Consider the following 27,314-nt stretch of genomic DNA (forward strand, 5'->3'; position numbering starts at 1 on the left):
GTCCCCAGTGATGACGTATGTGAAAAAGCAAACCCTATGGGCACGTTGCCCGTCCACCCAGAGTCTCTTCACATCAGCTGCACAGCTGCTTATCCATTTGTGGAGCGGGCAGTTGAGGTGGGGTTTTACCGTAGGGAACTTCTACTGGCTTCTTCCGGTGGCCAGGATCACTGAGGACAGGCTACCTGCTTCTACCCAGGCCTGACTGCTACCTGCTGTGAGTGCAGAGCAGTGTAGACTAGCTGGTGAGAATGAGGCTACAGTTTGTCAGGGATGCTCCCCTCCTGCTCACAGGGAGACTGCAGGGGATGGGATTGGCTCAGAGGCACTCCAGGCCTGAGTGCTGCCTCCCTATTGGCTCCCTCGGGAAAGTGATATGTTCTAGCCTGACGGGAGCCCAATAGGGTCTTTAACACCTGGACTTAGGTTGGTTCTGGAGAAGTTGATAGGTGCTTAGTTAAGACAGCATTCAGCCAACCCTGGTGTGTAATGACAGCTCAGAGATTAAAAGCACTTGCCGGGTTGGAGAGATGGCTCAGTGGTTAAGAGCACTGACTGCTCTTCCTGAGTTCAATATCCAGCAACCACATGGTGGCTTACAACCATCTGTAATGAGATCTGGTGTGTCTGAAGACAGCGACAGTGTGCTTATATATAATACATAAATAAATCTTTAAAACAAAACACTTGTTATGTAAACAAGAGGAATGGAGTTTGTATTCTCATACACATGATAGCAGATTGGCCTGTTGCCCAATGCACCTATAAATTCTTGCTCAGAAGGTAGAAATAGGATCCCAGAGCAAGCTGGCTCATGAGATTGGCTGTATTGTAGAGCTCTGGGTTTGATTAACAGTCCCTGTCCTAGAGAATAAGGAAGAGAATGGACTGGAGTGATACCTCAACAGCTAGGGGCACTGGCTGTCCTCCCAGAGGACCAGGGTTTGAGGCTCAGCACCCACTTGGGGGCTCACAATGGTCTCTGATTGGCCCACTATTTGGCGTGTGACCTTGTTGAAGTAGGTGTGTCACTGTGGGCGTGGGCTTTAACAGCCTTGTCTGACTTAGCCAGCTCAGTCAGCCAACAGGGTCTCAAGAGAGGGAGTGAGGATTGAAAAAGAAAAACATTTAGACAGAATTATAACATGACTCCAGCCAGTGCTGAGGCTGAAGCCGCTTTATTTCTCTCCAGGCTGCTTTTATATCATTCCAGGTACAGCCAAAAAACATGGTCAGTTCTTAGATCAAAGACAAAGTAATCAAATGAAGAGGTAAACGAAGAGATCACACAAGATAGTAATCAAGTAAAGCAGTAAACAAAGCCCCGTTCACTGTTTCTGATATTCTTTTTTTTTTTTTTTTTTGGTTCTATTTTTCGGAGCTGGGAACCGAACCCAGGGCCTTGCGCTTCCTAGGCAAGCGCTCTACCACTGAGCTAAATCCCCAACCCCCTGATATTCTTATACTACTACTTCCTTGTCTGAGTCCAGTGACAAATGCCAGATGCCTAGAAGCAGCACCAAAAGCTCTCAACACTATCCTAGCTGCCTAGAAGCCAGTCTTCTGCTAGCAGCCTTCAGATGAAGATATAGAACCCTCATTTCCTCCTGCACCATGCCAACCTGGATGTTGCCATGCTCCCACCTTGATGATAATGGACTGAACCTCTGAACCTGTAAGCCAGCCCCAAATAAATGTTGTCCTTTATAAGAGTTGCCTTGGTCACAGTGCCTGTTCACAGCGGTAAAACCCTAAGACACCAGGCTCTCTCTTCTGATCTCCACAGGGACCAGGCACACCTGTGGCACACAAACATTCATGCAAGCAAGCTGCCCACACATGTTTTCCTTTAATTTTAAAAATTAAAGGGTAGAAGAATGGTTGAGGAAGATTCCTAAGGGCCAGAATTTTGGACACACCAGAGACCTGTGCCATAGCTGTTACGTTCGGCGTATGTGTAAAAGAAAGAAACAAACAAAAGCGAGTTTGTCTGCTTGCTACCTGTCTCTCTTGCTGGACTCAAATTATTAATGTTGTTGTTGTTTTTATTATTACTCATTAATACATTTATTATTAATTCTGAATACTGCTTCTTTCTCCTCCTCTTCTCCTCCTCCTCCTCCTCCCCCTCCCCTTCCTCCTCCTCCTCTGCCACTGAAGCTGCTGAGGGATTTGAAGGGCATTGTGGATAGGGGCAACATTGTGGAATATGGGAACCAAGCAGACAAATCTATCTCAGAAAATATCAGGTGACTGGGACTTCCTGATAAGCTTGAGGCCGGGGAGTTTCACAAGAATTTGCTGAGTAAACACCCTATTCAGGAAGTGTCCCAACCACAGTAAGAGTGGGACCCTCCCCACCAAGGGCCTCCAATGAATTCAAAGGACAATAGGCAGCCACCAATGAATTTAAAAGATAATAGGCCCCACCAATGAGAAATAACCAACTCATGCTGTAACCTAAAGCCTATACCCTGAAAAAGTAAAAGAGTGTGGGCCTTTGTTCTTCATGGTCACCTCTGCCCCGATTGCAGAATGACCCCAGTGCACTGGATCAATAAACCTCTTGCTTATTGCATTGATCTCCATCTCTGTGTCTCTGTGAGTGGGACGTCCCGAATGTAGGGCTCAGAGGGCTTTTCTCGAGTCTTACAACATCACCTTTTAATGTAAAGGACAGATTCAGTGCTTCTGAAATCTCTAATCTGCAACCTCTGCGAGAAGCCTCCCAAACCACCGAGGGAGTTAGGTAGCCCCCTTCTGCACAGACACCACAAGAGCAATGCCCACCAAAAGGACACACACACCCCACCCCCAACCCCCACACAAAGCATGCCTGGGATGGTTGAACACAACCCTGGGTATATAGCACAAGCAGAGAGAACTGCTTGGAAGCAGGTACCCCTAGGGGCAGGGGCTGGTCTACCCACAGTTATTTATTCGTTTATTCAATGGTTAGTTTGGTTTTTATTGTTGCCAGATGTGCTGATTAAAGGGAAAACTGAGTCCTAGGAGGTGGCTCAGGGGTTCAGAGTGCTGCCACTCTAGCAGAGAACCAGAGTTCTGTTCCCAGCATGCATGTCTTCTGGCTAACAACTGCCTGTAGCTCCCTCTTCTGGACTTCTTGCCCATCTGCACATAAATGGCATGCACACACAGACACACATGTGCACATAAATAAAAAAATATGTAAAGAGAAAACTGAAATTGTAGCAGCTCAGCCTGGCCCCATCTTGTGTTCAGATTTCCACACGAGCACATGTTTTTTGTTTTGTTTGTTAGACGCCCCCCCCCATGTTTGTCTAGAACATTCTAAATTCATATGCTGTCACCATGCTGCACACCAGCACTGCAATGGTTAATTGGATTTTTCCTTGTTCTTTTGGAGATGGGACTCAGGAACTGGCATTTGCTAAGCAAGGACTCTGGTGGTGGCTCTCACCTCCAGCCCTTGGTTAGCTGTTGGCACTCATGAACCATTATTCTTCCTTCTTGAGGACAAGTACTGGCTAGTCCTAGTACTGCTGGTGCCTGAACCAGGGAGAGGCAGGCTGCCTGCCTGGCTTCCCAGTGCTAATTACAGTGACAAAGACAGCGGGGTGGTTTCTTCTAAAAACACAGAAATGGGAATGTATTTTGTTTTAGCGGCTTGTCTGTGGCAGCTGCCTGTGATTTGTTTAGTGCTCTAGCAGGGATGTGACTTTGCCAGCTGCAGATCGTTTCATGAGTGTTTGACGTCTGGAACTCTGGGAACTCTTCAGAGGGTATGTGAATGCTAGCAAGCCAAAGGCTGCTGGTTGTCGGTTGCTGTCGCTCACAGTTGGTTAAGTAGCAGTGCACAAAGAAGAGAGAAGAAATGGAATATCCTGATGGTGAATATCAAACTGGTCCCAAAGAACTCAGTGCCTCAATCTGCAGGACGTGGACTAAGGATAACTGTTGGTATCAGGAATTGCCCTTACCTCCAACAGCAACACCATTTGGTCACTGTTGCCAGGGTAATGGCCAGACATTCCCAGAAAACCTTTCGGCTCAATTGGCACCTCCACCTGGGAGTAGTTACATCACATTCCAAATAAAAGGCAGACATATTCTGCTCTCTCTCTCTCTCTCTCTCTCTCTCTCTCTCTCTCTTCTCTTTTCTCTTTTCTCTTCTTTCTCTCTCCCCTTCCCCTTGTTTCATTCTCCTATTAAATCTGTCCACATGGAACCATGTTGGTGTTGGTTTGGTGTGCTTTATCTGGACCGGCTGATATTTAACAACAACAATAACACACCTCCTTTTCCCTTTTATCATATTCTCTTCTTCTGTCTAGAGTTAAGGAGTTGAAAGGTGGAAGAAAAAAAAAAAAAGAACCTACAAAGTAGCAAAGGACCAGCTACAGGTCAGGTGGTCAATCCCTGAAGTAAACCATTAGGGACTAAGACAACCACCCTAGAAAACAAGAAATTGAAAAGGTTGAAATCTCAGCAGGAACCAAAATCTCTTTCTTGCTTTGGCAAGAGATAGGAGTGGAGATTCCCTACTGTATAGTTCTTGGGCTGGGAGGTAGAAAGGGTTCGGCTGGAGAGCGGTCTGGTCGATGGGACACAGCAGCTGAGGACTGCTTCTAAATGTCCTGCATGCTGACCGGGAAGGCAAGGGGGAGACCCTGCAGGCTCTGTGTCCTGGGGCGCTTCTCTGCTCCCACACATGGTGTTTCTGCCCTCTGCTGTGCACAGCACTCTCTGGGGAGACATGTGCTTCCCTGATGTCACAGGTGAGGAAGCTGAACCTTGAGTGGGTAAGCCCTTTGGCAAGTAGATCATTGAGAAAAAGATTATGCAGACTGTATGCTGAGCCCGCAGCTCATCTGTGCACAGTCCCTTTTGCCTGAGCTGAGATGCTGCAGCCTGAATCACTGGAGTGGGTGCCCTGGGGCTTCTGCTCCTCAGATATTCTATCTGCTGAGATAGGACCGAGCCCTATCATTATCATAAAGGAGGACACTTGGCAACAGGTGTGGTAAGATCTTCTGTGACTTTATGTAGAAACTCAGTTCTAAAAAATCTTGTTTCCTCTGAAGTTGAAATAATGTTTGGCACTAACTTGATTTATTTCTCATTTGAATGTAAGCTTCACCAAAGAGGCTGTTAAACCAAGAAGGAAATGGTGAGTTTCCCCAGTCTGTGGCCTCCCAGTGAAGGGTTCTATGAGCTTCCAGGACCAGACAGGCAAACACCAGTGGACAAAAACCACAGAGAAGATTGGGGGGGATGTCTCAGGATTTCACAGAGACACAAAAAGGCATTTTTTTTTGGTTCTTTTTTTCGGAGCTGGGGACCGAACCCAGGGCCTTGCGCTTCCTAGGTAAGCACTCTACCACTGAGCTAAATCCCCAGCCCCACAAAAAGGCATTTTTAAAGGTAATATTTATTGTTGGTAAAGAACACAGTTCAATTGCATATACAAAGCAAGAACATTTAATTGTTTCAAATACATACAGGCTTCCACATGAGCAGAATGGTGCATTTAAAAAAGATCATCTATGTGCTAAGAAAGTAATTGTATTTCTTTGCGAGAAATGCAAAGGAAAATTTTAATATTTTTTTACTATTATTTTATTTGTTCATCTACACATGGGTGCTGTGTTGTATATACACCTGTAGGCCAGAAGAGGGCAGAAGATCCCTTTATAGATCACCGTGAGACACCATGTGGAGAGCAGTCAATGCTTTTAACCGCTGAGCCATCTCACCAGCCCCAAGGGGTGGGGGTGGGGGGGATTTTTTTTTAAAGTTCACTGTGCTGAGTTCTGAATCCCAGCACTTGGGAGGCAGAGGCAGGCAGATCTCTGAGTTCAAGGTCAACCTGGTCTACAGAGTGTGTAGCCAGGGCTATACAGAGAAACAAGAAACAAACAAGAAAATTGATGGCCAGGGAATAACACTCGAAATGTATATAAGAAATACTCAAGTTAATAAAAAAAAAAAAAGAAAAAGAAAATTGATGGCCATTGTACAGAATGCTATGGGAACTTCCTGATACTATCAAATTTAAAAAAAACTGTATCAAATATTGTCCGTTCTTCACATGATTTTTTTTTTTCTTTATTTTTTTTCGGAGCTGGGGACTGAACCCAGGGCCTTGTGCTTGCTAAGCAAGCGCTCTACCACTGAGCTAAATCCCCAACCCCTTCACATGATTTTTTAACTAAAAATTTCATACTGTTCATTTGAAAGCATACACAAGAGCTGAGATATTTATCCAGTAAATTCAGACTTATTATGTAAGGACGAACCCAGCCAATTCCAGTTCCCCCTGGGCTGAATTGTCAAGGAGTCACGAAAAGCAGTTCCCAGACACCTTGGCCCCCACAGGTCTGATTTGCTGTGGTTCACCTGTGGCCTGTTTGCTTGCTAGGCAGGAGCTAAACCTCCTGAGACACATGGCCACTGCCTGATGAGGTTTGGGAATTCTACACTTTATGGTTGGAAACTGCACATGAAGGGAAAGAAAGGGCTTGCCTGCCAGACAGGAGAGAGACAAGCAGCAGCAGGGGATGCCCCACCTCTGGTGTTTGCTTAAAGTCCAGGCGCCTGAGGAGCCTCAAAGAGAGGCCCTGGGTGTCAGAACTGTTGTTGATAAACCTTCTCACCTCACTGTTACTTGCTCTGCAGCAGGCCTTTGTGGTCCAGGCTGAGCCATTTACTCCCCATCAAAGGAAGAGCTTGGTATGTCACCCCAGACAGAGCTGCTGCATATCTGCCACCAAGGAGACCCAGCAGGAAGGGCTTGCCTGGCAGAGGCTGAGTGGGGCAGGGGGAGAGGATTCTCTCTTGTTATCTCTGTAAGAGATAAGACTGGAGTCACTGATCCTGCCTCCTGGGGGTCATTCCTAACTCACAGTGTGTGGGAACCAGGACCTCCCTGGCCCAGGACAGGACTGCATGCTGTCTGTCCCCTGTCCTCCTCTGGGACAAGCTATCACAGAGGAAATGACCTGATACAGATAGGTGTGGGGATTCTCTGAGCAAGGCTGAGAGCTCCCTGGGGTCAGAGGGGAGGCAGATGTGGCTTATCCCAACTCCTGGGTGCTTGGCTGAGGCACTTTCTGTCTGTCTGGTCTTTTCTCTCCTGGGTACATCATGGAGTGAAGCCATACTGTGCTTGTCCTCTGGGCCCTGGTAGCACAGGCACAAGACCAACAAGGGGCTAATGAGACCTCATGAAACTAGAAAGATTCTGAGAGGTTATTTCTCTGCCACGGGTGAAATGAGCCCATGTAAACCAGGTTAGATTAGATTAAAGATAGGTTTATTGGGCAGCTGCTCTCAGGGTGAGTTTACTAACCCCAAGGACTGAGACTAGTCAGGTGAGGCCAGTGGAGTGGTCATAGGGTGGGGTGGGGAAAAGAAGAAAGAAAGAAAATGCTCACTCACTCTCAGAGGGAGAAGAGAAGAGAGCAAGAGAATAAAATGTCTGGATTATAGGGAAGAACCTCTGAGGGAAGGGCAGCCCAGCCCCTGATCTGGAAATTTCAGGGTTGGGGTCAGGGTGTGCCAGAGAGGGAGTGAGGGATGCTGGGAGAACCTGGAGCCTGGGTCTGCTTTGTTATATAAAATATGCACCTCAGTCCCTTGTCCTGGTCTGGAAATCAAACTGCTTATAGCAAAGAACATCACCAGTACAGCCATTGGTTCCCTATGCAGGACAACAGGCATGCATGCATGCATGCAGGAGTGTGTGTGTGTGTGTGTGTGTGTGTGTGTGTGTGTGTATGTGTCTATGTAGAGGTCAGAGGACCACTTTTGGGAGTTAGTTCTCTCCTTCCACTGTGTAGATTTTAGGCATTGAACTCATGCTGTCAGACTTGGTGAAAGGAGCCTTTACTGACCCAGCCATCTCTTTGGTCCATTACTTTTTATTACAAGCATTGAGTCTCTTGAGTTCAATAAAAAGTAGAGATTCTAAATTTAACTTTGCCTGTTTTGTGAATGTTGCTTGTTTTATCTTGACAGCTTTATAATGTGTATGCACACTTATTTAGTTACTATAGTATCTTGATAATGAGAAGAAATGGGTGTGTGTTTAAATCAACACAGGAATAAAATGAATTTACTAACAAGCACTAATTTAGGAACAATCAGGGGACCAGGAACGAGGACAGAGTCAGGAATGCCCTCTGCTCTCAGGCAACAAAACTGAAGTTGCACTGCTGACTTCCTTACTTGCCCCTCCCTCTTTTTCTGGAAAAAAAGAACATAGATAGCAAATTTCTAAAGATAAAACTGTTTAACGAGAAACTTACAATCTCAGTTTTGGTAACATTTATTCAGTTCTACAAAAAATCTCCATGGGGTGGGCATTAAAAGACCACTCTAGTCCTGTAGGCAAGGTTGTGACAGCACTGCTTGCCCTGTGTAAGCTAAGGTATGTGCAGTGGAGCCTCCATAGCAGGAGCCAGAGGCTTCAGTAGGACCAGTGATAGAGTTCGTCCCTTTATCTCTGCCGACTATTGAATTTCTCCCAGGGGGAGAGGGAGCTCCAGTAACAATCTCACAACATTATTTGTAACAATTGGAATCTGTTACATTGTTACATTAGATTAGTTGTTAATGCTGGGTAGCACCTTTATCTTTCCGAGATCAAAAACAGCCGGGCTCAACACTGACAAAATGTTTCAGATGGAGCGAAACATGTAAAAGCGTTTCTATATATAGGCTGCTTCTTGAGTTGTTTTTATCATTCAAATTTTAAATTCATTGGGCCTTCTTATTTGTTTGTTTGTTTGCCTTAGAATCCACCTTTATTTGAGAGACCAGATGGGTTACCCTAGGACCTGGCTGCCATCCTTGAAGCCATGCAACCCTCAGACCAGCAATCTGTCCTGCCAGTGCCCTGAAATACAGCTTAAGTGCCAGATCCTTCTTGTAGTTACTGAAGGTACAGGTGGGAGGGAGCCCTGAAGGAGTGTTTGCTATTACACCTTCATTAAAAAAGAAAAAGACAGCAACACTCCATGTCCCTAGTGCTGGGTAGGCTTGAGAGGGCTGTGAGACCTACAGCAGCATGGGATGTGTACAATCAATCCATCCATTCTGAGGGGCAGAGAGTGGCACATGGATGCCAAAACTTGGCTTTGTAAAAGTTGCATGATAGAATGGGCTCTAGGACTCAGGCCACTATGAAGGTTTGCATATGCTTGGCCCAGGGAGTGGCACTATTAGGAGATGTGGCCTTCTTGGAGTGGGTATGGCCTTCTTGGAGTGGGTGTGTCAGTGTGAGTGTGGTCCTTAAGACCCTCATCCTAGCTCCCTGGAAGCCAGTCTTCTGTTTGTCTTCTAAATAAGATGTAGAACTCTCATCTCCTCCTCACCAAGCCTGCCTGAACACTGCCATGCTCCCACTTTGAAGAAAATGGATTGAACCTCTGAACCTGTAGTACAACCCTAATTAAATGTTGTCCTCATAAGAGTTTCTGTGGTTACTGTGTCTGTTCACAGCAGTAAAATCCTAACTTAGACACCGTTTGTATTTCGTCTTCCTGTCAGCAGGCTTGGGAGTCTCAGAGGTACACAGGAGTCTCTTGTCCGTTCTCACCTTGATGCCAGAAAACTCACAACAGTGATGGAAAAGAGAAAATGTCAGTGGCTGCCATCTGGCAAGGAACACATAGCCACCTTCCACCATCTGACATGCATGGCAACCGGGCTCCAAGTCAGGTTTATGCAGGAACTCGGCCACCGTCTCAGCCCCAGAAGACACTCCACTTGACAGTCACTCTTTAAAACCTGCACATCCTTGACAGAGTCAGACCAAGGCTGCTGTCTTAGGGTTTTACTGTTGCAATGAAACACTGTGACTAAAAAGCAAGTTGAGGGTGAAAGGGTTTATTCAACTCATGTTTCCCCATCCCTGTTCATCATTAAAGGAAGTCAGGACAGGAACTCAAACAGGGCAGAAACCTGGAGGCAGGAGCTGATGCACAGGCCAGAAAGGGATGCTGCTTACTGGCTTATTCCCCATGGCTTGCTCAGCTTGCTTGCTTATAGAACCCAGGATCATCAGCCCAGGGATGGCACCAAACACAATGGGCTGGGCCCTTCCACATTGATCACTAATTAAGAAAATGCTTTTACAGTTGAGTCTCAGGGAGGCATCTCCTTAACTAAGGTTCCTGCCTCTCAAATGGCTCTAGTTTGTGTCAAGCTGACACACAAACCCTTCCAGTAGAGCTGATCACGCAGTGGGACCTGGTCAGGCACATCTGTGGGTCACATCCTGTGCTAAATCTGCTCGATGGATTTAAGGCCAGGGAGAAACCTCCTTGGCACAAAGCCTTCTCCTCTTCAGGGGCCACAGTAGGGCAGGAAGTAGGTAGAGATTTTTCACAGCTTGACTTTATAGCGTCACTTACATTCACTGTCAAATCTGTAGATATGATTGATGCCGGTATAATCTCCATGCTTCTTATGAAGGTACTTATTCTCGGGTGGTATTTGTTCTTAGAGGTTAACAGCAGGCAGATGGTCTCCACATAGCCCACTACCACTGCCAGGGTCCAGCCTCGGCCCAGGACTGGAGTTCTCAACTGGAAGCAGGGCATAATAAATATACACAGACTACTCTTTGGGTACAAACTGACAGGCAATTTCAAGGCTTAAAGTTACTCTCTTTCCTCTCTCTCTCTCTCTCTCTCTCTCTCTCTCTCTCTCTCACACACACACACACACACACACACACAATCTCATGCACACCCCCCCTCTCCACCTGACCTCTACATGCTTGCACATGTTCACACATGTTCTCTCATTTGCTCTCACACTTGCTCTCTTACTCGCTCTCTAGCCTTTCTCTTGCCCCTGTCTTTTATTGACACTCCAAAAGCAGGTTGAAAAAAGACATTGTATAACCACTGCCAAATCAAATTCAAGAGAATAACCACATCCCACAAAGAATTAAGAATTACAATTGTTCTCAGTGGTAGAGCGCTTACCTAGGAAGCGCAAGGCCCTGGGTTCGGTCCCCAGCTCCGAAAAAAAGAACCAAACAAAAAAAAAAAAAAAGAATTACAATTGTTTCCCAAAGTTTCAAGCTTCCCCTATTACCAGGCCTATGGCCAAAATAATAATAATTGCAAACTTATCATTATTTAAACTTTAACTTTTGACTTATTATACTTCAGAGCTCAGAGCCCCGAGGTCAGCTACTTGCACTTTCCTGTGAAGCTCTAATGATAAATGACATGGGCAAAGCTGCCAGGCAGTGGCCAGAAAGAATCAAGTTAACCCTTAACTAGGAGGTTCCGCTAGCTTTCTGTCCCTTGCACACAATGACTCTCATAAGAGTCCCAGTATTTTGACTTAGTTTTACTAGTATATAATTTTATATATTCTATACTTCCTTATCCAGGAACCATTCTCAAATGTTATGTAAAACGTTATTTCCTGACTTCAATAACTTTTTCCTTTCTTGGGGTCCCAATGTTGGCTCAAATTCATTTTCTAATAATTTCTTCAAAGTTTCTTTGCAAGTCAGGTATTAATCTGGAACTACCATTGTGTAGTTATGACATTGTTTCCAAAATGAGAACACACAGCATGCACCTGGGCCATTAGGGCTGTGCTGTGCCTCTATGCCTCAATTTCCAATTGTTTAAGAATCATTACATCAAGGAACATCTAGTTTCATAGAATTCACTAGAGCAGAAGGAGAAAGAAGTAGGAAAGTCAGATATAATAGAATAATTATGCACACCGAGGCCAAATGAAAGGCAGTCACGCACAAATGAAATCTATACAGCCGTTGACCAGGGCTAAGGGTAGGAGAAATGGGAACAACCAAAGAGCTGCTGCGGGCTACTGAGATGTCTCCATCCCGGCCTACTGCAGGCAGCCTCTTATTTCAGATGGTGGGTCCCCTGGAGGGATGTGTCTCCTGCTTCTCAGGTCCCAGACGCCACCCTTTTTTACAAGGAGCTGCCTCGGACTTCTGAGATGTCTCCATCCCAGCCTACTGCCGGCAGTCCCTGCCATCATATTCTGTCCCCACACACCACCACCACCACCACTGCCACAAAAGAATAGTTGCTCTCCGGAAGGAAATCACCATACCAAACAGCCACAGAAGGCAGTAGAGCTGACATTGGAAGTCACTGCAGTTTCTAAGGGGGGAGGGTTGTGTCCAGCCAGCAGCATATCCTGGTTTAGGAAACTCTTTCCTAGGATTTGACCGTGGACTTTGCCCTGAATGAGCTATATAGTCTTCGCAGGGCAGGAGGCAGATCTAAACACTTCAGAAGGTGAGAGTCCAGATCGAGTCTTACTGCCAGCTTTTGTAGTGTGGCCACAGTGGGCGCTCAGCCCAACCTCATGAATGCATTTTAAAATTACTTTGCAAAGGGGTTGGGGATTTGGCTCAGTGGCAGAGCGCTTGCCTAGGAAGCGCAAGGCCCTGGGTTCGGTCCCCAGCTCCGAAAAAAAAAAAGAACCAAAAAAAAAATTACTTTGCAAAAAAGCTGCTTATACATTTTTTGGAGCATTTTAAAATCATATTAAATTCAAGGTGTTAGTTGTGTCTCTAAGAATTGATGGTATAGCTCTGCCACTTTACTACGTACAGTGAGCTTGCTTGGCTCCTAAATATTTGCTGTTTGTTCTCGTCTAGTCCCATCTTCGAAAAGGAATTGGACAGGAAGGTCTTTTTTTTTTTTTTTTTTTTTGTCCGGAGCTGGGGACAGAACCTAGGGCCTTGCACTTACCTAGGCAAGCGCTCTACCACTGAGCTAAATCCCCAACCCCTAGGAAGGTCTTTATTATACATTATTTTTTGTCTATTGCAACCTTGATTTTAAAAAGCTCATTTTTACCAACTATTGCATATATATGTCTGGTCTCAGAAAAGAAATTCATAACTATAATGTAATAAAGAGACTTTGATGTACATTAGTTAGAGGGTTTTTAAGATTTATTTATTGTATGTATGTGAGTTCACTGTAGCTGTCTTCAGACACACCAGAAGAGGGCATCAGATCCCATTACAGATGGTTGCGAGCCACCATGTGGTTGCTGGGATTTGAACTCAGGACCTCTGGAAGAGCAGTCAGTGCTCTTAACCACTGAGCCATCTCTCCAGCAGCTAGAGGTGCTTTAGTTGACACAAAGCATTTTTATGTCTTTTTAATTTTTTCATTGGCCTTGATTATCCTAAAAAGAACATGTATCTGTTTGTCTGTTAGTTTATTGTTCATGTTGGAACAGAGTCCCACTGTGCAACCCTGGCTAACCTGGAACTTAATTCATTATGTGAACCAAGCTGGCCTGAAACTTACAGAGATCCTCACCCGCCTGCACACGGCCATGCTTCCTGCCATGCAATAATGGACTAAACCTCTGAAACTGTAAGCCAGCCCCAGTTAAATACTTTCTCTTGTAAGAGCTGCCTTGGTCCTGGTCTCTTCACTGCAACAGAGCAGTGACTTACACAGTGGGTCACTCCCACGAGCTTGCACCACGATTACACTAGCATACCTTGTAGGCAGGCCGCCATTGTTGATCACAGGGTGCGTGGCTGGGTGGCAGTTGATATTTCTCTTTTGGTAGCACGCAGAGCGCTTTCCTGTACTAAAGGTGCTAGCATGTAGGGGTGAAGGCTCTATGAAGGCCAGCACAATATCTTCATGTTCAATGAGTTGTGTAGATGCTGTCTTCATCAGTGAGGCCTTGTGGAGAACAGACCTCAGTCTAGGGAGCAGCCTGGGATGTTTGGGGTCCCCATGGACCTTTTGGGCCAACAACTCAATTAAATATAACCTAATCCTGGTGCTGGAGTCATCCAGCGGGTCTTGTCTCCCCCATCATTTGGGGATTTCCTTTAGATCACCTTCGTATATGTGTATGTGTATATGTATATGATGTATATGTATCTGTGTCTGCATGTGTATATGATGTACATATGTATGTGTATATGTACATGATATATATGTGTACATGTATGATGTATATGTATCTGTCTGTGTATATGATATATATGTATATATGATGTATATGAGTCTGTGTATATGTGTATGATTTACATGTATTTGTGTATGTATACATGCACATGAAGTATATATGTGTGTGTATGTATTTTAGGAAGATTCTACTGTATTAACTTTTTTTTTTTTTTTTTTTGGTTCTTTTTTTTCGGAGCTGGGGACCGAACCCAGGGCCTTGTGCTTCCTAAGCAAGCGCTCTACCACTGAGCTAAATCCCCAACCCCTGTATTAACTTTTTTTTTTTTTTTTTTTTTTCCGGAGCTGGGGACCGAACCCAGGGCCTTGCGCTTCCTAGGCAAGCGCTCTACCACTGAGCTAAATCCCCAACCCCACCTGTATTAACTTTTAATATTAACTGTTGGTATCAGGAATTGCTTTTGCCCCCAGCAGTGACACTGCCTGGTCACTGTTGCCATGGCGACATTCCCAGCATACCTTTGGCTTAGTTCCCACGTTCACCTGGGAGCAGTTATGTCATATTCCAAATAAAAGGTAGACATTTTCTAACCTCTCTCTCCTTTTTCTTCTCTCTCTCATCCCTCTCCCATGTCTCGTTCTCTCATTAAACCCTCTCCACTTGAGCATAAACAGCGATTTTAGCATGCAGGAAGTTAGACAATGGAAAATGATTAGCTACCAGTTTGCTCCTCAGTTAGCTTTAGGACTTCCAGGATGGTTGCCTAACTCTGCCCCCTTCTCTTTTAGACACATAACAACACAGAAAAACAATTATATAGCCACACACAGTGCATTCTTACATAAATCGTAAGTTGACAAGATGAATTTCCCTTCAGGGGATACTGGGATGGTGCTTAATTTTCTCATCCTTATGCAAATTGCAACCGAGATTTCTTGTCAAACAGATTTCAGTGATTCAAATTAGCTCAATTAGTAAAGGAAGACCCTGTGTGGTTAGGAATAAAATGTCCTCCACAGGCTCCTGTTCTCATCCCTCCCCTCTGAGTCCTTCCCACTTCATGCCTTTCCCCTCCCAACTTCATGTGCACTCTTAAATTTTTTTTTTTAATACCCACTGAATGTATTTAGTGCTGCCTGTGTGTGCATGGGTGTCCAGGGACTGACTACTGGAGCAGGGACCTAATCATCGAAGAAAACTAGCTCTAGCTCTCCAGAAGCCATTGATCAAACCCCTGAGAGAGGAATGGAACTTCATGTGCTCCCCACCCCATTTATGCTGTGAATTTGGCTTGCTTAGTCCTGTGCAAGTCTCATTCACGACGTCCCGCTTGCTGAGTTCATGTCTCAACTGAGGTGTCATGGCTTGGAAACACGATTTTGCTACAGACGTCTGCTTCCTGTCTTCCATGATGATTTCTGATCAAGGTCTGGAAAGTGTCCAAGAACTCTGGAAATAGACTGTAGTGTGAGAGAGTCTGTGTGTGTGTGTGTGTGTGTGTGTGTGTGTGTGTGTGTGTGTCCATGCGATCCCACTGATCAACAGCTTGAGAAAAGTTAACTCGTACTATTGGGCTTTTTATTTGATAGCATGTGGTGTCTGGGAGAGCCATTGTACCCAGAATTATCAGGTAACTTCATTTAAACCCCTCTTATATGTGTATCTATTTTAGGAACTTCTATAATAGTAGTTTTCCACATGGAATTTGCAGAAGTTTTTAGTATTACTTATTCCCACGTTCCCTCATTTTTAGTATTATTTATTTTAATATCATTTATTCCCATTATTCCCCTCTCCTGTTGCCTCCACCCCATTTAACCCTTCCTGCTGTCCTGTTCCATCATTTCTCGTGCCTCTTCCTACCACATTTGTTCCACTTCCCTTTCCTTGAAATCTACCCTCTCTGGACACTTCAATTTAAATGTGTGCACACACAAGCATGTGCACACACACACACATCTAAATATTTAAAGCTAGATCCAAATATTAGGAAGAACATGGGGCATTTGCTTTTCTGGATCTGGGTTCCTGTATTCCAAATGATCACTTTGAGTTCCTTCCTTGTACCTGTGAAATCCACGGTTTCATTTTCCCAGTTTTCTATTACCCAGTTATCTATTTCTTGCAGTTTGTGAACAGAGGACAGCGGACATGGATTACCAGGTATTTCTGTAGTAGGATTTAGAGTCCTTCGGAAATATACTCAGGGGTGGTATAAAGCAGCCAGTCGTGGTGTTTAAGGGACTGCCATGGGGATTTGTATAGTGGCTCCCCCAGTTTGCGTTCCAGATGCACATGTCAGCTTTGTCACTTGTTTTACTGATTTTTGCTACTCTGATTGTGGTAGGATGACATCTCAAAGTAGCGTTAATTCACATGTCACTGATAGCTAAGGATATTAAACATTTATTTAAAAGATTGCTTAGCTAATTTTATTTCTTCTTAACTTTTTGTTTAGTTCCGTGCCCCGGTTTTTAACTGGTTGGTTTGTTTTCTTGATGTTTGGTTTTCTGAGTTCTATGTTCTGGACACAAAGGCTTTCTCAGATGTATAGCTTCCATAGATAAACTTCCGCCCATTCAGGAGGCTGCACTCAAGCAATGACGTCCTTTGCTATAAGAAGCAGTTTGATTTCCAGACCAGGACAAGGGACTGAGGTGCATATTTTTTTTTCTTTTTTCTTTTTTCTTTTTTCTTTTTTACTTTTTTCGGAGCTGGGGACCGAACCCAGGGCCTTGCGCTTGCTAGGCAAGCGCTCTACCACTGAGCTAAATCCCCAACTCCCTGAGGTGCCTATTTTACAAAAAGCAGACCCAGGATCCAGGTTCTCCCAGCATCCCTCACTCCCTCTCTGGCACACCCTGACCCCAACCCTGAAATTTCCAGATCAGGGGCTGGGCTGCCCTTCCCTCAGAGGTTCTTCCTCCAAATAATCCAGACTGTTTTAATCTCTTGTTCTCTTCTCTGAGAATGAGCATTTTCTTTCTTTCTCCTTTTCCCCATCACACATCCATGGCCTCCCCTGACTAGTCTCAGTCCTTGGGGTTAGTAAACTCACCCTGAGAGCAGCTGCCCAATAAACCTACCTTTAATCTAATCTAACCTGGTTTAAATGGGCTCATTTCACCCGTGGCAGAGAAATAACCTCTCAGAATCTTTCTAGTTTCATGAGGTCTCATTAGCCCCTTGTTGGTCTTGTGCCTGTGCTACCAGGGCCCAGAGGACAAGCACAGTATGGCTTCACTCCATGATGTACCCAGGAGAGAAAAGGCCAGACAGACAGAAAGTGCCTCAGCCAAGCACCCAGGAGTTGGGATGAGCCACATCTGCCTCCCCTCTGACCCCAGAAAGCTCTCAGCCTTGCTCAGAGAATCCCCACACCTATCTGTATCAGGTCATTTCCTCTGTGATAGCTTGTCCCAGAGGAGGACAGGGGACAGACAGCATGCAGTCCTGTCCTGGGCCAGGGAGGTCCTGGTTCCCACACACTGTGAGTTAGGGATGACCCCCAGGAGGCAGGATCAGTGACTCCAGTCTTATCTCTTACAGAGATAACAAGAGAGAATCCTCTCCCCCTGCCCCACTCAGCCTCTGCCAGGCAAGCCCTTCCTGCTGGGTCTCCTTGGTGGCAGATATGCAGCAGCTCTGTCTGGGGTGACATGCCAAGCTCTTCCTTTGATGGGGAGTAAATGGCTCAGCCTGGACCACAAAGGCCTGCTGCAGAGCAAGTAACAGTGAGGTGAGAAGGTTTATCAACAACAGTTCTGACACCCAGGGCCTCTCTCTGAGGCTCCTCAGGCGCCTGGACCTTAAGCAAACAGCAGAGGTAGGGGCATCCCCTGCTGCTGCTTGTCTCTCTCCTGTCTGGCAGGCAAGCCCTTTCTTTCCCTTCATGTGCAGTTTCCAACCATAAAGTGTAGAATTCCCAAACCTCATCAGGCAGTGGCCATGTGTCTCAGGAGGTTTAGCTCCTGCCTAGCAAGCAAACAGGCCACAGGTGAACCACAGCAAATCAGACCTGTGGGGGCCAAGGTGTCTGGGAACTGCTTTTCCTGACTCAGTGACAATTCAGCCCAGGGGGAACTGGGATTGGCCGGGTTCGCACTTACATAAGGAGTCTGAATTTACTGGATAAATATCCCAGCTCTTGGGTATGCTTTCAAATGGACACCATGAAAATTTTAGTAAAGGAAATCGTGTGGAGGCAAGGTTAGGTTTGAGATAGCTTTTTTAAACTTGAGTATTATCAAGAATTTCTCATAGCTTTCTGTACCATCATCATCCTAAAACCTGTGCATGTAAAGAAATGCGATCACCCAGTTAGCTGCAGAGTGACTGCTTCAGGTTTACCTTAGGAGTATGCATATTTTGCTTGCCTGCTTTTCTGTGCACTGTGTGCATTTCTAGTGCCTGGGGACATCAGCAGAAGGCTTTGGATCCTGTGGAGTTATCGATAGTTATGAATCACCACGTGGGGGCTGGGAATGGAACCCAGGTCGTCTGCAAGGGCAACAAGTGGTCCTGGCTGCTGAACCGTCTCTCTAGTCCTATACTTTAAAAATTACAGTCGCTCAGCTCATATAAAAGTATGCACTGATTTCAAGTTATAAAATGTGTTCGTTTTGTACATGTGATTGAACTGAGTGATTTACTAGTTGATATGTTTTATAAAACGGGGTATGATGCAGCAGGAGGAGGGGCCTTAGTGGGCCCATGCAGAGCATTCCCCTGGGGTATCAGCCATAGGACAGGCCTAGTATAAAAGGAAGTTTATTTGGGACCTGGGAAGGGGGTCTGGGGAAGGGAGTAGAGGCTGAGAAAGGGGAGGGAGAGAGAAGGGAAGAGGCCAGCTGGTAATGTGGGGAGAGAGAAGATGGACAGAGATAAAATGGGGAGGGAGGGAGAAGGAGATGGAGAGGAAGAAAGAAAGACAGACAGACAGACAGACAGACACACACACACACAGAGAGAGAGAGAGAGAGAGAGAGAGAGAGAGAGAGAGAGAGAGAGAGAAAGAGAGAGAGAGAGAGTTGTTTTACACAGTGAGCTAGGCTAGTAGTACCAGGATGTTGCTAGGTAACTGTAGGGTGGAGCCTAGAGTCCTCTGTTTTGTCCACTGTGTTTGCCAGTTCCTTTCTCGTCCTGGAAGCTCACAGAACCCTTTCTTTCATTGGGAGGTCACAGGCTGAGGAAACTCACCAATTTCTTCTGATTTAACAGCCTCTTTGATGAAGCTTGTATTTAAAGGAAAAAAATAAATCAAGTTAATGCCAAACATTTCAACTTCAGAGGAAACAAGATTTTTTAGAACTGAGTTTCTACATAAAGTCACAGAAGATCTTACCACACCTGTTGCCAAGTGTCCTCCTTTATGATAATGATAGGGCTCGGTCCTATCTCAGCAGATAGAATATCTGAGGAGCAGAAGCCCCAGGGCACCCACTCCAGTGATTCAGGCTGCAGCATCTCAGCTCAGGCAAAAGGGACTGTGCACAGATGAGCTGCGGGCTCAGCATACAGTCTGCATAATCTTTTTCTCAATGATCTACTTGCCAAAGGGCTTACCCACTCAAGGTTCAGCTTCCTCACCTGTGACATCAGGGAAGCATATGTCTCCCCAGAGAGTGCTGTGCACAGCAGAGGGCAGAAACACCATGTGTGGGAGCAGAGAAGCGCCCCAGGACACAGAGCCTGCAGGGTCCCCCCCTTGCCTTCCCGGTCAGCATGCAGGACATTTAGAAGCAGTCCTCAGCTGCTGTGTCCCATCGACCAGACCGCTCTCCAGCCGAACCCTTTCTACCTCCCAGCCCAAGAACTATACAGTAGGGAATCTCCACTCCTATCTCTTGCCAAAGCAAGAAAGAAATTTTGGTTCCTGCTGAGATTTCAACCTTTTCAATTTCTTGTTTGTTTTCTAGGGTGGGTGAGGAGGCTTGTCTCAGTCCCTAATGGTTTACTTCAGGGATCAGCCACCCTGCTGTCACCAACACTGTAAACAGCACTGGGGAGCCAGGCAGCCCATCTCCACCCCCTCTGCATCCAGGACTGCGTGGAGTCAGCACTCCAAGCCTGGTGGCTCAGCAGTCCTGACCTGAGGGGGCTCCAGCACCTGGACTCCCAGATCTTCCTTCAGCCCCGCCATCTTCTGGCCCAGGCAGAGGGCAGAGACATCCCCATCTTGCAAGCTTGTGCATTCTGTAACCCGCTATAGTGACTCCAAGACCTGAAGCAAAGGACTCCTCCAGGGCTAGAACATTTGAGTTTCAACTTCCGTGGCCATCGGTCCTCAAGCACGGATGAGAGGGAACTCGGCAACCCAGGGTGTCGGTTTGAAAACGAATGGAGCTAGGTAAGGACAGAAGTCAGCCAGGTATTAGAAAGCCAGGCTAGGAGGGTTGAAATCCTCCGGCCATCTTCTGTCTCATGACCTTTCTAAACTGTGATGGTACCCTTAAAATTTACAAGGGGTACAATGATTACGGATGCTTGTGATTTTTATTGAGTTATAAATGTCCTATACATTTTACATTATGACTGACGTGTGGAATTGTCTTAGACTGGTTGTGGACTAGAAACGTCAACGACTTCCTTTAAATATTCTAGGCCTCTGTTCTTGATGACTGTGGCGTTGCAGCTCATCCGTCCGGGAAACAGTAAGTTAATACCCCCTTCCCCCCATCCCCGCACCCCCCCCCCCAGTTTCAGTTATAAATAGTAAAATCTCTGTCTCTTTGTCGTTCTTTAAAGGCTATCAGAGAGAAGGAGATGGTGCCAGAGAAATTAGCTATCTCCTGTCTCCAAAGCTCCCAGGGACGACACTGGATGGAACCCTGAGTAGTTCCAGTAGAAAGAATGACAGCCAGGAGGGAGCGCACCCGTCGGAGGCCCTTTCTGGTTCCAACACTTTGGAGGAGAGTAAGTCTTAGCTCTACGCTACGCATCCTCGGCAGTGGATCCCGAGCACCCGGGCTGGAAGGGAGACACGGACAGGGGCGTCTTTTCACCTCAAGTTAAAAAAAGAAGGAAGTTTACTCTGAAGTCTCATTCCCTTTTTCATGGGTAAACCCAGCAACTTTTGCTCTGTAAATAAGATAAATGCTGCCGCCTAGCTTTCGGGCAACTCCAGCAAACTCAGTGGCTCTAGGCCCGGCTAGCGACATCACACCCTTGGGTGGTCCTGCCTGGGAGGCCTGTGGTTAATCACTGTCCACAAAGTCACATGCTGACTTTAACAGTGGAAGAGAGAGGGAGAGAAGCAACTTGGAGGGTATCAAGGGCTGTCCCCGCCGGGACCCCGCCCACATTCCTGCTACCTTGTTTTCTAGCTTTCATCAACTGAAGAGTGGGGTTTACCTAGCAAACACTCAGCAGGCACGGTCCCCTCCCAAGCCCTGCCCCTCTGCGGGAGGGGACTTGCCAAGCGCCACCGGAGGCTAACACAGCTGCTGACCCGGGTCATCCTGCAGGTGCGGTCCCTGGATCCCGCTGTTGCCACAATGGAGGCACCTGCGTTCTGGGCAGTTTCTGCGTGTGCCCCGCGCACTTCACAGGTCGCTACTGCGAGCACGACCAGAGACACAGGTGGGTGGGGTAAAAGTAGGCTGGGCGGGGACTGGCTTGGGAGGGAGGGGCAAACTGACAACACTGACCTGTTCTGGCCCCTGCAGAGACTGTGGCGCACTGGGGCACGGAGCTTGGACCCTGCACAGCTGCCGCCTATGCAGGTGCATCTTCTCAGCCCTTTACTGCCTCCCACGCCAAACATTCAGCCACTGTGGTAAGAGCGTCCTTCCCGCCCCGTCTCCCTATTCACCCTACAGACCAGGCACAGTGGCCTAGGCTGTAGGTTTATTCTGCCTCTTCTTTCTATACAGTCAGGGTAGGAACACAGCCTGTGGCAAGCACAAGGAGGCCCCAACAATACACTTTTACCTCACACACGTATACACTTGTGTCTTTGTTGTTAGTGCTTGGCACACCAGTCCATAGAACATCAGCTTGTGCCAGGAGACATAAAAATGATCAAATTAGATTAGATCCATGTATAGCCCAATGACGTTCCGATCCCTGTGAATCCGCGGGGAATTTATGGTCATCGCTGGATGTACGGTGCCCAGCAGGCTTAACCTGGGAGCCAAGCTAGCAGAGCAGATCGCTAGTGATCTCCGAACACTGGGTACATGGGGACAGTGCTGACAAAGAAGGGGGGGCTGCCACATTCCAACCTGATGTCTTCGGCTACAGCCTTCCTCATCTTAACAGAAGCTGGCGTGGATTCCCCAGTGGTAGGCACAGTCGCGGAATGTTCACCCTTCAGCCCCGTGCTGTCTCTGCCTTTCTCACCTCTGGGTAATTTGGCTGTGCATTGTGTGACATGAAACCCGGAGTTCCTTTCCTGCTCTTTCTCAGGCACTCCGGTGGGTGTGACAGTGACATTTTCATCCTTTCCTTCTCCCGTGGCAGTCTAGGAAGGGCAGAGCCAGAGCAGGGAAGATTCTCAGCTCCGCTGCCTAGCCCCACCCTCAGGTCACAGCCCTGGGTCAAGACATTAGTGGAGGAGGACATTCAATGGCAGCTTCCTTCTGAATCTCCCTTCCCTTCCTGTGGGGCACCAGCAATGTCTCCAGGCCTAGCCTTCCACATTCCCAATGCATTTCTCTGTTCACCAATCATGCAAAGCCCTTTCTCTCCCAAGCAATCTCCTTTTGTTGAGTTTATGTCTCTTGATTTGCTAGCCCTGGGCCCCAGAGGTTGGAGGACACGAAGTTTGGGAATCAGGGTAAATTTACAGGCTAGTGACCTTGCAGGTGAACTCAATTCTTACCAGAGCTTCTTCCCTGGGAATTATGGGAAAGGGCTCTTTGTGGACTTTAGCAATTTTCCCATGCAAGGTCTGCAGAGCAGCATCTGAGAGTCAGGATAGCCAATTACTGTTTCCCGTCCTTGGAAACGTCCAGGACCAAGCCTCCTCTCTATCTGCCATGGTCAGCGGCACAGGCTTCTGAATATATGCTTCCATCCATCCAAGCTGGACAAAATATCCAGATCCTCCTCCAGGGTAGCTGGCCAGGCACAGAAAGTGCAGTTAACAACCTTGTGCCTTTGATCGACTGGCGGCGTTGCAGGGCCCATCTCAAAGGCTGACGTCAGCAATGGGGAGTACCCTGTTCAAGCTTTCCAGCTGATGCTCATGGGTAAGGGATGGTCACCCCTGAAGTTGTGCCGACTGTATTCTTAACCAGTGTGCCCCGCCCACTGACATCATTGGATTCCACCACAGTTTAGGAAGAGCATCTGTTGCCTCTCTGTTGGGGAGAAGGAAACCCAGAGATAAAAACTCCCACTGGTATCAAACAGACCACCGCGTCACCCATGAGCCTTCATTGTGAGAGTTACTCTCAATATGAACGAGTATCTTCATTTGTGACAGTCTTATTTAGAATGTTGAGAAGTGGCTGTGTTTTAACATCCAATCCCATGGAAACTGTCTTAGTCAGGGTCTGTGTTTCTGCACAAAACTTCACAACCAAGAAGCAAGTTAGGGAGGAGAGGGTTTATTCAGCTTACACTTCCACATCATTGTTCATCACCAAAGAAAGTTAGCACAGGAACTCACAGAGGGAAGAAACTTGAAGGCAGGAGCCAATGCAGAGGCCATGGAGGGATGTTACTTACTGGCTTGCTTCCCCTGGCTTGCTCAGCCTGCTCTCTTATAGAACCCAGGACCACCAGCTCAGGGATGGCACCACCTACAGTGGGTTGGGCCCTCCCCCGTGGATCACTAATTGAGAAAATGCCTTACGGCTGTGTTGTGATGAGTTGGGATGTGTTTCTGCCAAGGTATCTAGCAGATATCTTGGGGCACCGTGGTGCTGTGTTGGATCTCATGGAGGCATTTCCCTCAGGCTAAAGAGCCTTTGCTCTGTCTGTGTCCTCCATCTGAAAGAATGGGAAGCTCCCACCTAGCTCAGGTTAGACACAGCCAAAGCTCTCCCCATCAGAGCAGCCCTGAAGGACGATGAATCAATGTTCATGAACAAACAACAGTGAATGAAGGGCTGGCGTGGGATTCAACACCATAGTCCTCCGTTAGCATGTGCCAGGCCCTGAGTCCCATCATCAGAGATGCAAGGGGAAAAAAAAAAGTCAATTGACTATTGTGTTGTGTGGTGGGTGGCATAGCAGTTAGAATGTTCAAAACCCTGGTTTAGCCTCTACTAACAAACATGGGAGCTCTGGGAAATGCTGGCGTGTTAATCTAAACATGAGATAGACCCAGGTCAAACCACTATGATTTCAGTTCTCTTTATATTTATTTTGTTATTTATGTAGACATGAATGTGTGTGCGTGCACAACATATATGTGTAGATGTTCAGGAAGGCCAGAAGAGGGCCTGAGGAACTCAAGCTACAGGTCACCAGACATGTGCTGGGAACAGAACTCTGATCCTCTCCTATACTTACCATGTATACATCATACAGCTTTCTGCCTGCATGTAATGCACCTTCAGGCCAGAAGAGGGCACCAGACCTGATTATAGATGGTTGTGAGCCACCATGTGGTTGGTTGCTGGGAATTGAACTCAGGACCTCTGGAAGAGCAGACAGTGCTCTTAACCACTGAGCCATCTCTCCAGCCCCGGCAAGAGCACTCTTGACCACCAAGCCACCTCCTAGGCCTCAGTTTCCCCTTTAAATGGCATATGTGGCAACAATAAAAAAACCAAACCAACCAGGCTGGAGAGATGGCTCAGCGGTTAAGAGCACTGACTGCTCTTCCAGAGGTCCTGAGTTCAGCAACCACATGGTGACTCACAACCATCTGTAATGGGATCCGATGCCCTCTTCTGGTGTGTCTGAAGACAGCTACAGTGTACTCACATATATGAAATAAATAAACTTAAAAAAAAAAAAAAACCCAACCACCAACCAACTAATAAACGAACAAAAAACTGTGAGTAGACCCAGCCCCTGGCCCTAGGAGTACCTGCTTGTGGTGTATACCCAGGGTTGTGTTCAACCATCCTAGGCATGCTCTGTGTGTGTGTGTGTGTCCTTTTGGTGGGCATGGCTCTTGTGGTGTCTGTACAGAAGGGGGCCACTCAGTGGCACTTCCAGCAGGGGCTGCAGATTGGAGATCTCAGAAGCACTGGTCTGGATCTCACACCAGATGTGGTGTTTCCCTCATCACAGAGACCCTAAAACCTCCAAGAGGAAATGAGAATCTGGTCCTGTAGTCTGTGCAGCATAGAGACATACTGACAGGCAGGGAGTGCTCAAACTTGGCTTCAGTTCTTTCCTTCTCACAGATGCGCAAAAGTAATGGGTGTGACAAAGGCCTCTAGCTGTCAAAAAATCTAGAAGGCCTCTTTGCTTTTTAAAGACTTATTTATTTAATGTATTTAATGTATGTGAGTACACTGTAGCTATCTTCAGACACACCAGAAGAGGGCATCGGATTCACAGATGGTTGTGAGCTACCATGTGGTTGCTGGGAATTGAACCCAGGACCTCTGGCAGAACAGTCAGTGCTCTTAACCATTGAGCCATCTCTCCAGCCTCCCTAGAAGACCTTATGGTGAATATATAAGGTCTCAGGCACCAGTATCAAGTCATCCACAAATAACAGTTTTTTTTTTCTTCCCTAGTGTGACAAAGAATTGTGGGGATTCACAGAATAAGAAATGTAGTTTTTTTTTTTAAGTTTCAGTTTTTATCTAAGTCTACAGTGGACATTCTGATTTTTTTCTTTCTAATCTCAAGGAATCACTTGGGAAGCACACCCCACAGTGGTCACGGGTCAAGTTTGAGACCCCAGGCTGCTTACTTTACAGAACCTGATGAAACTATTTACTTGAACGTGTAGTTTGTGTGTAAGGACCAACTGCCCAAGGGGCCTGAGTCTCCACGGTGGCCTCCATTCTCCTGGAAAGGTGTGATAGACCTTGTCCTCACCTGATGCCGTGTTCAATTACCTGTGCATGGCCAGGATCTCTGTCAGGAGGGATCTTCATCAATTGCTCTTCTCCCTCCTCCTCTCCCCTCCCCGACTGCTCCTCCTCTTTTTGAGGCACACAGGCTATCACTGTATATCTCTCTGGCCAGTCTGGAACCCACCTGCCTTTACATCCCGAGAGCTGGGATTGATGAAGTGTACCACCACACCCAGCATCAACATTTATTGCTCGTTTGTGAGGACCTTTGTTTGTTTATGGTTTATTTTATTTTATTGTGAAGCAGTCTCTGGCCAGCCACTTTACCTTAATCTGTGAGCGCTAGGTCCAAGTGAGAGACAATGTCTTTAAAAAATAAATGATCTGAAAGGTGCCTGAAACATGACAACCAAGGTTGACCTCTAACCTCCACAGGCATGCAGATACCTTGTCCACATGCATGTACTCATACCTGCATATAGACAAAGACACAAAGAACTAATCTGTACAGAAAGTTCGGCCATCTGTATAGCAAGTGGCTGCAAATCGTTCTGTTTGCTTTGATCAAGTGAGGGACACTGAGGTGTCCCCATTCTCCTCAGGAGCTAAAGGAGTTAGGCTGAAGGGCTGTTTGCTTGTAAGAGCAAATGAGGCATTTCCCTTCAGTTCTCAATGCTCTGTGAGAATTTAGGTGTCTCTGGCTGCAGAGGAAAATAGCTTTTCCTTTGTTTGTTTTGAACACATACTCAGCAAGAGCTCTGCCATCCTGAAAATGGTCAGGCCTGGTGGTGAACACCTTTGGTCCCAGCATTCGGGGGGTGGGGTGGGCAGAGGCAGGAGGTCCTCTATGAGCCAGAAGCTAGCCTAGTCTGAGTACTAAGCTCTAGGCTAGTACTAAGTGCTGAGTACTGAGTTCCAGGCTAGCTAAGGGATGACTACTGTGACCCTACCTCAAAGAAATTATATACACTCATACATAATAGAATATATACACACACACACACACACACACACACACACACACACACACACACATCCCTAGAGTACCAGGCAGGAGAGGGCTTTAGTGAGAATGGGTACGGACATATCTATGTTCCTGTAGCCATGCACTTTACATATTGTCTGTGTTCTTTTCCAGACCTGAAAAGCTTCCTCTCTTCAGGCGCCAGAGGATCAAGGGCATGCAGCATCCCGAGACTCCTCCTGCTGGTGCTCTGCCTCCTCCTGCAGGTTGTGTGTGGCTGGTAAGGGCTGAGGCTCTGAACTGCCCTGACAGAATCTCCTCCTGAGCCTGCAAGGTGTCACCCTTGACTACCCATGGCACCACAGCACGCCTGCAGGAAAGCTGGGTGGTGGGTATCTGCTTCAGTGTTGAATGCTGTAAATGACCGAATGGCTGAAATATGCTGGATCCTCGTGCTGTGCAATAAAGACGTTCAACAGCGA

General features: G+C 46.7%; 1 protein-coding gene and 1 pseudogene across 3 annotated transcripts; one reads left to right on the forward strand and one right to left on the reverse strand.

Moving 5' to 3' along the window:
* Nucleotides 1-14,479: 14,479 nt before the first annotated feature.
* On the forward strand, nucleotides 14,480-27,314 carry Cfc1 (cryptic, EGF-CFC family member 1). Of its 3 annotated transcripts, XM_087567243.1 has the most exons (10): nucleotides 14,480-14,510; nucleotides 15,525-15,565; nucleotides 16,064-16,098; nucleotides 17,485-17,674; nucleotides 19,854-20,284; nucleotides 20,539-20,588; nucleotides 20,683-20,850; nucleotides 21,402-21,516; nucleotides 21,603-21,712; nucleotides 27,007-27,314. In XM_087567243.1, exons 5-10 carry the CDS (start codon nucleotides 20,232-20,234, stop codon nucleotides 27,114-27,116), a joined length of 606 nt encoding a protein of 201 aa, XP_087423369.1. In that variant the 5' UTR covers nucleotides 14,480-14,510; nucleotides 15,525-15,565; nucleotides 16,064-16,098; nucleotides 17,485-17,674; nucleotides 19,854-20,231; the 3' UTR covers nucleotides 27,117-27,314. The 3 variants fall into 3 exon arrangements, with proteins under 3 accessions (XP_087423369.1, XP_087423370.1, NP_001102774.2); XM_087567244.1 differs by lacking the exons at nucleotides 14,480-14,510; nucleotides 15,525-15,565; nucleotides 16,064-16,098; nucleotides 17,485-17,674 and adding an exon at nucleotides 18,343-18,521; NM_001109304.2 differs by lacking the exons at nucleotides 14,480-14,510; nucleotides 15,525-15,565; nucleotides 16,064-16,098; nucleotides 17,485-17,674 and having other exon boundaries at nucleotides 19,958-20,284.
* Nucleotides 21,731-21,849, reverse strand: LOC148003678 (small nucleolar RNA SNORA51; annotated as a pseudogene).

The sequence above is a fragment of the Rattus norvegicus genome, chromosome 9, assembly GCF_021556685.1.
Source record: "Rattus norvegicus strain SHRSP/BbbUtx chromosome 9, alternate assembly SHRSP_T2T, whole genome shotgun sequence".
In the NCBI taxonomy this organism is placed as follows: domain Eukaryota; kingdom Metazoa; phylum Chordata; class Mammalia; order Rodentia; family Muridae; genus Rattus; species Rattus norvegicus.

Coding starts and splice junctions, on each gene's coding strand:
- Cfc1 (XM_087567243.1), top strand. CDS start 20,232: ATGAGAGGGAACTCGGCAACCCAGGGTGTCGGTTTGAAAACGAATGGA. Junction 20,589..20,682: donor GCTCATCCGTCCGGGAAACA/GTAAGTTAATAC, acceptor CGTTCTTTAAAG/GCTATCAGAGAGAAGGAGAT. Junction 20,851..21,401: donor TTCCAACACTTTGGAGGAGA/GTAAGTCTTAGC, acceptor GTCATCCTGCAG/GTGCGGTCCCTGGATCCCGC.